The 11813-nt window shown below is 39.7% G+C and overlaps 1 protein-coding gene across 2 annotated transcripts in view; it reads left to right on the top strand.

The window, feature by feature from the left end:
- Positions 1–1119: 1119 nt before the first annotated feature.
- The window catches only part of tm9sf2 (transmembrane 9 superfamily member 2), a 35606-nt gene continuing 24912 nt past the window's right edge, over positions 1120–11813 (top strand). The window contains exons 1-5 of one of the 2 annotated variants that reach the window (XM_023430573.2): positions 1307–1377; positions 5408–5475; positions 5793–5838; positions 6062–6155; positions 8559–8686. In XM_023430573.2, the coding sequence (XP_023286341.1) occupies positions 6087–6155; positions 8559–8686 (197 nt within the window). In that variant the 5' untranslated portion in view covers positions 1307–1377; positions 5408–5475; positions 5793–5838; positions 6062–6086. Of the gene's footprint in view, positions 1378–5407; positions 5476–5792; positions 5839–6061; positions 6156–8558; positions 8687–11813 lie in introns of both variants that reach the window. The other variant, XM_023430572.2, reaches the window with a different exon arrangement.

Consider the following 11813-nt stretch of genomic DNA (forward strand, 5'->3'; position numbering starts at 1 on the left):
ACAGTCTCGCTGCTCATTTTCTGCAGCGACGTCAGCGTTGTGTACAAGTTAATAATGCGGGGCTTCCCCTTCCCTGCATAGTACTCTATCAATATTTTAAATGCTTTTCTGGCATTGTCCGGTGCATCTCTCATAATTAATGAGAGGCTCTTATCATCCAAAAGTTGAATTAACTCAGCATATGCATCGGCATTTTTCTTACCGTCTGCTGCTATCTCATTTTCACTGTTGGGCTCTCTCAAAGCCGTATTCTTGAGTCCCAATAAATGCAAATGTCCAAGTACCTTAGTCTCCCACAGTTCATACTTAGTTTCGTCTCCATCAAACATGAGTCGAGGCAACCTGCTTGTCCCTCGTGGATCCATGATGCTATCCGTTAGCCGTTAGCACGCTGTCCGTCGCGACTTTCTATCGGCAATAAAACATCAGAAAAACTCTTCCCGGAGTTGCTCCTGGGCCCATAACCTGTTGAGCTTCGCATCCTTGCTTGCGTTGAACTTCAGGAAGAAAACTTAGACGATATATCTTTAGCCCTCCTGGCATATTTATTTCAGACTTAACTTGGTATAACCTTCATGACCGAACATGTGCACGCACAGACAGACAACAAACATTTGAACAACAAATCGGGGTGTGTCCCAAAACAAAAACCAATGGCATCCGTGCACAGCGCCACACCGTGGTGAACACGCAACACCACAATTGTACAACAACCATACATTCACACACAACAACTGAGTACATCTAATTGTATCTCTTAACATATCTATCAAATGGATTTTTTAATTGGAATTTTCTTTTGGAATGCTATAGGGCTTTTACAGTTATTTTATTTTTATTTATACATTTTATTTGTCATTATAGCAGGCGGTTTTGAATATGTTTGAGGAATGCAAAATCAATTCATACTACTCCCACTACTACTAGTAAAAGTATTGTATTGAATTGTTCTATATAAAGTTTATCGTTGGATAACGACGATAGAGCGACGTACTTATGAACGACGTTTGAAGGACACTCCTCTCACGCTATTACCACACCACAGGCTCCTTCGGTAGGAAATCCGTGGCACTATCTACCCGCCACAGCTGGTGTATGATCCCACAATTCTTCACTTCACCAAGCGGGGCTTCCGGCTGTGACGTGTCTGCCTGCTGCAGAACCGGATACTGGTGGCTGTGAGTGCTGGATGTCAGAGTGGACTACGAAGAGGTGGGAGGTAACTGTGTGAATCTCTAGGGAAGACTCGCCGGGGTGAACATGGTGCTGTGGCTGTTTGGAGCTGCGCTGCTGGCTCGAGCGGCTGGCTTCTACCTCCCGGGCCTGGCGCCCGTCAGCTTCTGTGAGCCGGGGAAAGACCAATTTCCAGACTGCAAGGTAAACATGACATGTTACAGGTACCTGTACGACAACCAGGTGTTCTCACAAAGTAGCCGAATGACTGATTTACAGCGCAACCACTAAACAAACAGGGAGAAGGTACCAGATGCGTTAGAGGAGCTCGAGCTTTACAAACATCTGTAATGACTAACGTTAACCACAACAAACAGCAGGCTAACGTCCACGGTGCTAAACAGACAACAAGCTAGCTGTTTAGACGGCTCTAAGTAACTTCGTTAGTCTGGATATCAAACTGTGAACAGCTACTGGCAGACTGGAACCTGTAAGCGACACATTATTTGGTTATAATGTTAGTCCTGGATAATCTGTGTCACGAAGCTGGCTATGAACTGGTTCTGTTCACTCTGAGTTCATGTGGAGAGAGCCACAATGAAGTGATCAATATGATGTGAGATGAAACAGCAACAGCAGAAAGTGAAATCTAAAGAATATGATCACATAACTAGAATAGAAAAGAAGCTGCAGATCAACACTAGAAAAAAAATCCTACAAGTAAGGCTGATGATATACTGTAAGTAAGTGCAGGGAATACTATAAGTGTCAGTAATGTTACTTTTCTAAACATGTGACGCACAAAAAGTTAAAATTATTGTCAGTTTCTGAAGCAGAGGTGGAGTAGTTCATGTCTAATGACCTCTGTCTGACTGAGAAAAATCATCACTGTCAGGAATGAAATAATTGTGCAGTTAAAATACAACCTTAATCATCATTATATAATTGAATAGTGATTAAATAACAAAAAATAAAATTAAAACCACAGGAAAGTGGAATAATAAATAACAAAATGATTCCACTGATCTATATAATATCTACTGCTCTTTTATTTGTCCCTTTATTGTTAACTCTTATCCTCTTGTCCCTGTCAGGATCCTGTAGAAATGATGACTCAGTTTTTCCAGTGATCCGATTGGTCATTAGTTGACAGGCTGTGACAGGTTTTGATCTGATCCTCTAAAGTTAACCTGCTTTGGAGCAGGTTAGGAGTTCAGTGTAAGTTACCATGGTGATTTACCCCAGTAAAGAAGTGAACCACTGTTGTAGGATTGAAAACCCAGAGTTAATCTCAATAACCTCAGATCCCATTTTGTAGTACAGGCTTCTCACCTAGTCAAAAGTGAGAGTTGCCACATACAATATATTGAAATATTTGAAGTCATTATACTACCAAGTGGTGGGAGGGATGATACTTTACAGTGTTTCCCACTGGTCTGAAATATACTTGTGGTGGTAGCTGGCGAAAAGGGCAGATATTACCTGCTGGCACAAAAATGGTCTACTACATGTGACAAACAACAAATACGTGTGACCTTTAACACAATATTTTGATTTATTGAATATTTCTATTAACTTTACATAATATACTTAACAGATCCTACCCACATGGGAAATCAATGGGTACGCATCTGTACATTTCCCCTATATACATTGTATTTTGGAATGAACATGGCGATGTGCACCTGAAAAAATGGGACATGCTTTTTTTATTTGACTTGATATTTGAAAATTAAACTTGAAAAAGAAGGATGTAATTAGATTAAAACAGCAAACAAAAACATGTTCAGCAAAAACAAATGCGGCCAAAGAAGCATGTGAGTTAATTTTTAATTATTCAATTAATAACTTTCCTTTCACAAGCTAACTATGCCATGAATGTGACCAGAGCCAAGTCATTGCCCACACACCTACATCTTTGATAATGATGTGCATAAGATTATCTTTTAGATAAATATTGATTTAACTACAATATCCGCGTCCGCATCTTCTAACATACAGTACTTGTCCCTTCTAACGTCTCTCTCTCTCGCCCAAGTAAAGACTATGTGTGGGAAACACTGTATAACACCCTGTCATTTTATGTCACATCCTCTAAAATAAAGAGGTTTTCTTTTTGCAGTCTTTTGCAGTCACCATCAATGACACAAAGTCCACCAAGGTTTCCCACACAGACTTTGCTTTGGCAGGCCAACCAGGTATATTAACGGCCACTCAAGTATATTTGCTGACTCATTTTGACATTTTATTTGTATGTTGTCAGAACAACACCATTTGATATCGGTTACTATTCTCTGCTCACTCCCCTGTAACACTTTGTTCTGATAATGCACAAATGTTGTGTTAACATTCACATATAGTATTATAGTATATTTCAGATCTGTGGGAAACACGGTCCATCATGTAAAAAACTTGAGTTAAAACCACTCAGACTAACAAGAAAACATACAATCAGAACATAATAAATAATTCCAAACTTTTGTGCTTCTAGCAGCAAACACAGTTTGAAGGACAAACCACTAACAGAGTTAGATTATTTCCCTGCTACACATTAAGAAATGGAATGGACCTAAAAAGGTACAAAGACTTTGTCACTCCAGCTGCAGCAGGGTACAGCACTGTACCTTTGAACGTTGGTACATTTTTGTACCTTCTTGCCTACCTCTAAAAGAACATTTCTGTACCCCTAGTGACAAATTTTTTTTCTTTTTTTTGGCATTTTTGCCTTAATTTTGAGAGAGACAGGAAAGCCAGGTTGAGAGAGAGGGAATGACATGCAGCAAAAGGCCACAGGTTGGACTCGAACCCATGGCCGTTGCAGTTAGGACTGAACCCATGTGATATGCATTCCACCAGGTGAGCCACAGGGGTGTCCCCAGAGTTGGCTTGATTGAGTTATGAGGTACAGTTAGTGCGACATGTCATTTTATACCTTTATGAGGCAAAAACATACCCCTAAATTCAGAGACAAAATCATTGACAGTTTTTGACCAAAATTTATTTAAAGAAATGTATTTTAAAAAACATCATCATCAGCCTGTACCATAATCTTGTTAAAACTACAATTATGTACCCTTTGCTGTCAGCAATGATCTTGTACTTTTAAAATTAAACAAAGTTTACAGTTATCACGCTAAGGACCATTTCACTACCTTACAGGGTACTTTTCTGAAAAATGTACTGTTGGGTACAAAAATGATACCCCTATTTCTCTGTGTGTACACAACTAAAGGCACACCATGAAAAAGTCAGTATGCTTTACATTCAAGTACATAGTAACTCCACAGCAAAAACATTAAAGTGCTGCATTGCCACAACTTATCTGTATCAGCATTCACCAAAACATTAATAACACACTGAAAAATCACAGCACAGCTACAGTATCTATACACTCAGCAGCTACACTCCTGTCTTCATATGATGTTCAGGTTTAATTGGGTTGTTTTAGAGAGGTGTTGATTCAACTGTGTGATAATTCTAAAATTAATCACGACCTCCCTGGAACAACACAAACTGAACATTAAAATCTTTATGGAGGCGTATCTGTTATGGGACTGTAGCATTACTATATCATCTGTAGCTAGGTGCACCTAACACCTAACTGCCAACTGAATGTATCCTACTTTCATGTAGTAAACAATTTGTTGGAATTTCCTTTCTTTGCAGTCACATTGTCCGAGTTGGGTTCATTAGAATGTTCAATGTTCAATTTTTCAGGTCAGGCTTTGTGAAATCTCAGCATGGACTAGTCCTGATTGATTGTCATGCTGCCATAGACAACTGTTCCACACACTGGTTTACACTCTGCTCAGTAAAAAGTCCTGAAAACAGACTGGAGTAACAGAGGGACTGTGACATGTAGAGTCCCCACAAGAAGAAATTATTCCCTGAGCCTTTTTCATGATTAATATTTTTAACTGGGGAATTTAGTCACACGTCTTTAAGTATTTTTCTATTGAGCTGTGTCAGAAAATGTTAAAGGGGTCAATTCACCCAAATTACTCACACAGTGAGCTACAAACACATAAACAAAAGAAAAAACAATTTCCTTCTGTATCCAAAACATTGTTTGTGGAAAAGTTACACTGCTGTTAAGTCTTAAAAATCTCATAAAGGCCTCATGACAAGGTGGAAAAAAGAAAATCAACTAGTCTGAACAGCATGAAAACAATTGTGTGATTGGAGTGTTGCTGCCCTCTTCTAATACGTGTCTGTTTGCTGTGTGTTCTTCTAGTCAACCATTGAGCTGTTTGTGAACAGGCTGGATTCAGTGGAGTCTGTTCTGCCCTATGAATATACTGCGTAAGTAACACTGTACCAATATGTCTGTTGTTTCTTTGGAGGATTTCTTGTCTTATCCTTCAGGCTTCAGAACCTAATTTATTTTATTGTTGGCCAGAAACATTCAAGAGTTGTTATTCTTGCAGTTAGAAGCTAAAGTTGATTTTTATGTAAGTATTCAGATATTTTATTCAGTAAGTTCAAAAACTATTACAGTGCAGAGTCCCGTCATCACTACAGTGTTTTAAAAAAGAAAAAAATAGACTGACAGGACAGGTTTCTTAGTTTGAGGTATGTTTTGAATTGAAATATTTTTATCATGGCTTTATTCACAACAGATTGAACTAAAAGGCAAAACAATAAGCCTCAACCTTCAAAGTGAAGGTAATTGTCATTTTTACATTTAATTTGCTAGTTTTAGATTTACAAATGGATCAGTTTTTCATGTTACAATTTAATATAATTTACATGTTCCCAACTACTGGAATTACAGGACGTAAAGAGTTGAGAAACCCTAGAACCAGACAAAACGTCACTAGTCCAGTATGTAATTGGGAATAAAGATATAGTTTAATGTGCTCTGAAAAGTCTCCTCCTTTTTGTGTAGGTTTGACTTCTGCTCTGAGAAAACAATGAAACGTCCATCAGAGAATTTGGGCCAGGTTCTTTTTGGGGAGAGAATCGAACCTTCACCATACAAGGTACAAGAGTTGTTGAAGATATTTTAGTTGCTGTTTACATACACAAAATAGACAGCAGATAGCAGCTCACAGATACGTGTGTAGGCCAGTTACACAAAAGTGGAAACTACCTTATGATGGGATCACACCAGCCCCGACGTCTGTCAACAAATAGACATTAAATAGTCATTATTCAATTCAATTCAGTTCAGTTCAATTCAATTCAGCAAAAGTTATTTGTCACCAGGGGGCACATAGAGTAGTAAGTAGAGTAGTAAGTAAGTATACAAAAAACACACAACAAGTGTCAGACAACTGTACACATTAAGAAAAAAAAGGTGGTGCAAAACAAATACTATACTATATGTAACTATAATGATAAGGATAGTAACAAGATACCATGGGAAGATACCATCACTAGTGTAAATAAAACACTGTACACCATTATTGTTTCTATGTTATCACATCAGTGCTCAGTGCTGATGGCTCACCCATCTTCAAACTCGGCTGCATTTTGAGCTCAACCTCACACTTGTAAAGCTTCATGACTTTATCTTGCAGGTTGTGAAGCTATCATGGTGACGGACGGACGGACGGACGGACGGACGGACGGACGGACGGACGGACGGACGGACGGACAGACAGACAGACAGACAGACAGACAGACAGACAGACAGACAGACAGACAGACGGGTGGTGTCTGCTACAATAGGACTCTATAGGACCACTTTTTGCCAAAACAGTACCAGCCCCACATTCTTGCAGCAGAGTAATAATAAAGCAGAAAATCTTTATACTGGATTATAGCTTCTGACCTTTATTTGAACTACCAAGCAATGTTGCATCATCATATTGCAAATATATGTATATATTTTATATTTACTTAAATAAATATGAAAAAGACATACTGCTGACATCATGGTTAACCCGTCAATAAAATTTTCTCGATAAACACTCTGAGTAAGGCACGCTGGTTTTTTCTACATGCACATAGTAACAATAGTAGCTTCAGTACTGATTATTCACACATGATAAACCAGTGGAAAAGACAGAACAAAGGCTCCTCAGAATGATACATCTTTGGTATGTGTTAGGCAGTCAGACAGATGTATGTGTTTCACATGCTGTGAAAACTATATATATTTGTTCAGGGTTGGCAGCGTCATGTCACACACTCTAGCTCTCGATGTTCTGTGCAATACACACCCACTATAAAATCTGCAACTGTCTAAAAATAGCATGAAACTTTAAGTCGCTATTTGTAAGTTTTCTTTTTGTAATAGTTATCACAACATCAAATTTTTCACAGTTTTTTGCAAATTGTGTCGCCATGGTTACTTACACCTCAAAGAAAAATCATGGCACATTATCATGGAACACCGATCAGACCATTTTGATGTATAATTGGCCTTTTTCTAAGAGCTGCCGGAAGAGTTCTAGTTTGTCATATGAAATACAAGTGATTGCTACAAGCTGCTGCTGCCGCTGCTGAAGCTCGCTGCTTTTGTCCTGGTCCTGCTCCTACTTGCAGCTGGAGTAGCGGACTCCCAGCTCTTGCTGCTGGAGCTGGCAGCTTTCCCTCAGCAATTAAATCTCAAAGGATTAATAAACCTATCAAAACAAAAGAAAATGGGATATTAGAGACTACTGCTTGCAGCAATCAACAATAACATTTTGTGTCTCTGTGTGGTGCACAGCAGGCACATAATTAAGCAATAAAAATGTTAATATGTTGATCAGATTGAATAATAAATACTAAACAATCTAATAAGGTTTTGATAAAAGAAGAAAGAACACTCAAAGATTAAGGGAAACTTGCAGTTACATGAGAACATTAATATCAGTTTTGGTGGAACAACTCTACTATCCTTTATGCACTCATTGTACTATAAGTACCCAGTCGGGTTCAATGCAGATCAGCATTATTACTTCATCATTTAAGTGGGTGGCAGATTAGACATACTTGTGTTCTTTGTTCAATAGTGAAAAATATTTTTTCAGTTTGATGTACTTGGCTAAAAGTTGTCCCTGCTTCCAGTCTTTGTGCTAAGGTAACACAACTCAGGTGTGCTAAGCCTGTGCTGAATGGAACGGTAATATTGATATTATTATTTGACAAGGTATGACGACAAACTAGGGTTCCTGTATGGGGCTGGTGTGTGTCATTATTCCTTTGTCATAACAGGGGACATAGAAACTTCTGATTGACCAGACAGAGTAACAGCTAGTCTGTGTTTTATATGAGCAAGAAAAGGTGTTAAATTTCACATCTTAGATCCAGCTTCATTTTAAATGTCATGTTGAATTGAAATTTTTGTTGTAACATTTGCGCAGTGGAGAAAGTTGTGTTGTTGTATCAGTGACAGCAGACACAAACAAACAGTTGCAGTGGAACAGTGCTCACGACGGTGTGTCCTGTGTCAGTTTGAGTTTAAGAAACCTGCAGTGTGTCAGAAGGTGTGCACCAGAACCTACAACACCAACAACCCATCAGACAAAGCCAAACTGGACTTCCTCAAGAAAGGCATGTTACTCAACTACCAGCACCACTGGTATGTATGACTCACTGACACACACATCATAAAGTGAAAGAAAACACAACCTCATGCACACACCAAAACACATGAATAATTTACACATCACAACAGAGGATTTCAAATGTAAACTGGAGGTTCTCTATAAATGGTTTGAAAAAAATAACAACTAGGCCTTTATGACCAGGGAACTTTTATGTCAGTGTATGAGAATTACCCGATCAGTTTCTTTGATAAAATAACTTAACATGACAGGACATGGTATGAAAACGATATGTCTCCACAGCTAGTCTAGCCTTCACTTCCTTTGTTCCACTGCTTAACAGGAGTAAATGTGCCTGGTGCATTCCCTTAAAGTGACAGTACCTGATTACCTAAGAAAATGAGTTAATTAACCCATTCTATACATTAAATATAATCTAAAGTAAAATTTTCTCTCCCAAAAAACATGAAATAAATTATGAACAATTTAATTTTACCATTTTAAATACACAGGTATAACTCAAAATTTACATCTTCTAGGAATGTTATAAGAAAACTATGAGGAAAAAAATCAAGCTAATCCTTCTCTCATACTTTCCCGACCCCCTTATTGTTCTCTAAACTTAGAAATGATTACCAACCAGCATAAACACAGAACCATGTGCTAATTTAAGTCCTAAGAACAGTCTTGAGTCTTTTCTTTTCTTTTCTTCTTTACCACTGCCTCATACTGATTCCAAGAAAAGATGGATCTTGGTGATAGGTGTATCTAGTTCGGTGGTCTTAGACTTTACACAAACCCGGCAAACAAGTCCATGATCATCTGGCACCGATTAGATCACTTTGCCTAAGACCCATGAGTTTATAGTTGCAGTCTCATCCACACGCACAACAATGTCCCCAGGCACAAGTTTAATGACTTGTGTGACCACTTCTGGTGGAGCTCAGGCAAATACTCTGTCATCCAACGTTTCCAGAACAGGTCCAGCATATATTAGACCTGCCTTCACCTTTGGCGTGCATAAAGGTCTTCTGGAAAAGTCCTGGAGGCAGAGTTGGCTTAGTTTTTGGGGGTTTTTGGGGTGAGTGCCTCCCAGTCATTTGGGTCACTGGATGGTCTGGTAATGGGCCGACTATTAAGGATGGCCTCAGCCTCACAAAGAAATGTCTGAATGCTCGCCTCGTCTAGACCTTGTTTTTAGGGTGGAATTGAGGATTTTTCTGATGGACCTGATCAAACGCTCCCACACTCCTCCATGGTGAGAGGCTGAAAAGCAAAAGCAAAGTGCCCTCTATTTTGGATGTGTTCCTGCTCTGCCCCAACAAAATTGGTCCCGATTTCAGAACACAGCTCCTCAACTTCACCTCTTCTTGCAGCGAATCAGTGTACTGTTAATGAAGTAGTATGTGTCGAGGGATACTGCTGCCTCCAAGTGCACAGCACAAATGGCTAAGCATGTGAAGATGATGCCGTATCTCTTGACAGTAGCCCTTCCATGCTTGACCTTGAAAGGACCAAAATAATTTTCTCCAGTTCTAGCGAAGGGTAGTTCAGATTGTTGTACTAGCACTGGGGATCCAGTATTTTAGACGCAACTTGGATAAAACATGATGTGCCCACTGTGACCTTATTCTTTGTGAATCTCCTGAAGGATGAGCTCTGACACACGTAGGTCTTTAGACAGAATGGGTGTTTGGCTTCTTCTAGCATGGCAGCCCAACTTAGCCTTAGATTGAGCTTGTATATGTGGCTGCTCCTTTTGACAGGCTCACCCTTTTGCAGAGTGTTCATTTCCTCTTCCAATTTCTTTTCTTTGGCAGCGGCATATAATCTTCAGTTTAGCTTCTTTATCCAGGGGTAAGGGTTCCTTTGCTGTGGCTTGTTTGTAGTTTTCCATAATTTTGTGTTTGTGTCTTTGTTGATTCTCATCAGCGTACGTTAAAGGGGACCTATTATGCAAAATGCACTTTTCCATGGTTTTCTATCAGTAGTATGTGTCCCTGGCGTGTCTACGGACCCCCCAAACATGAGAAAAGTCCATTCTCTCTGTCTTTTGCTTTCTCCACCTTTCAAGAAATGTGTGCTCAAACGAGCGAATTGAAGATTCTCCCCTGGTGACGTCAAGAAGGGCGATGCCCCTCCCCCCGGATGGGTGACGCTCCCCGAGCTAGGTGTGTGTTCCGCCCCCTGAGTCCGTGTTGCAGACGGTATCGTTAATTCCCTCGCGAACACTGGCTTTCGGTAGAACAATGTCGAAGGTACGAGCGAAACACAGTCGTTTATTTGTTGTTGGTTGCACAAACCAACACAGAAGTCTTTTTTTAATCCCTACGCCCGATGATCTGAAGACCCAGTGGATTCATTTTATTTTTGATGGAAATGTTCCCGCTCCAACTCCGAAAGTGTTGTACGTGTGTGCTAACCATTTCACCTCGGACTGCTTTCTCAACGAGGGCCAGGACAACGCAGGATTTGCTACAAGTCTCAAGATAAAGCTTGGATCAGTACCGACTGTCCGTGACCCAACTTTGAACTTCGGAGTTGTAAGTTTTACCATTTTATGTTGCTTTACTGTTTGTTCACGAGAGCCTGTTGCGTGTGTTGTTAGCATGGCAGCTAACGTGGCTAACGTTTAGCGTCGTCGACACGCAGCCGGGTGTAGCCGGGTACAGGTTGTATGTAATTCTTCTGCTTGGTATCGCCGTGTCACATTGATAAGAGCCACCCTGTTAAATGTATTATATTTTAAAGGCGTTTTAGCTGTCTGTAAAGTCAAGCCGGTAAAATTCGGACTAAAAATAGGCTTTGTAGTGATTAGCGTAGGTGTCCGGGCTTGTTTATTAGTGCTGTGAAAGTTATTATTGAGAGTCATGCCTTATAACGGCCGTTTTAACGTTTATATCATGTTCACAGATACAGTGCCTGTGGGGAATATCTAGATAAGCACACAGTTAAGGGGATATATCCAAGGGTATAGTCTATAATACACATTTTTTGCATCTTGCACATATAGTGAGCTATTTGCAGCATTTACAAGCTATTGACAACCCAGTTTACACATAATTGAGAGCATCTGTTATCATTCTTGCACTGTTTGCAGCTGTTGCCATAACTACACATTTGAGGAGATGTTGGTGTAATCTCTGTTTCCTCTGTTCAGGC

Source organism: Seriola lalandi, unplaced genomic scaffold, assembly GCF_002814215.2.
Source record: "Seriola lalandi dorsalis isolate HSWRI2012SDOR001 ecotype SW California unplaced genomic scaffold, Sedor1 jcf7180002054907, whole genome shotgun sequence".
Classification (NCBI taxonomy): Eukaryota; Metazoa; Chordata; class Actinopteri; order Carangiformes; family Carangidae; genus Seriola; species Seriola lalandi.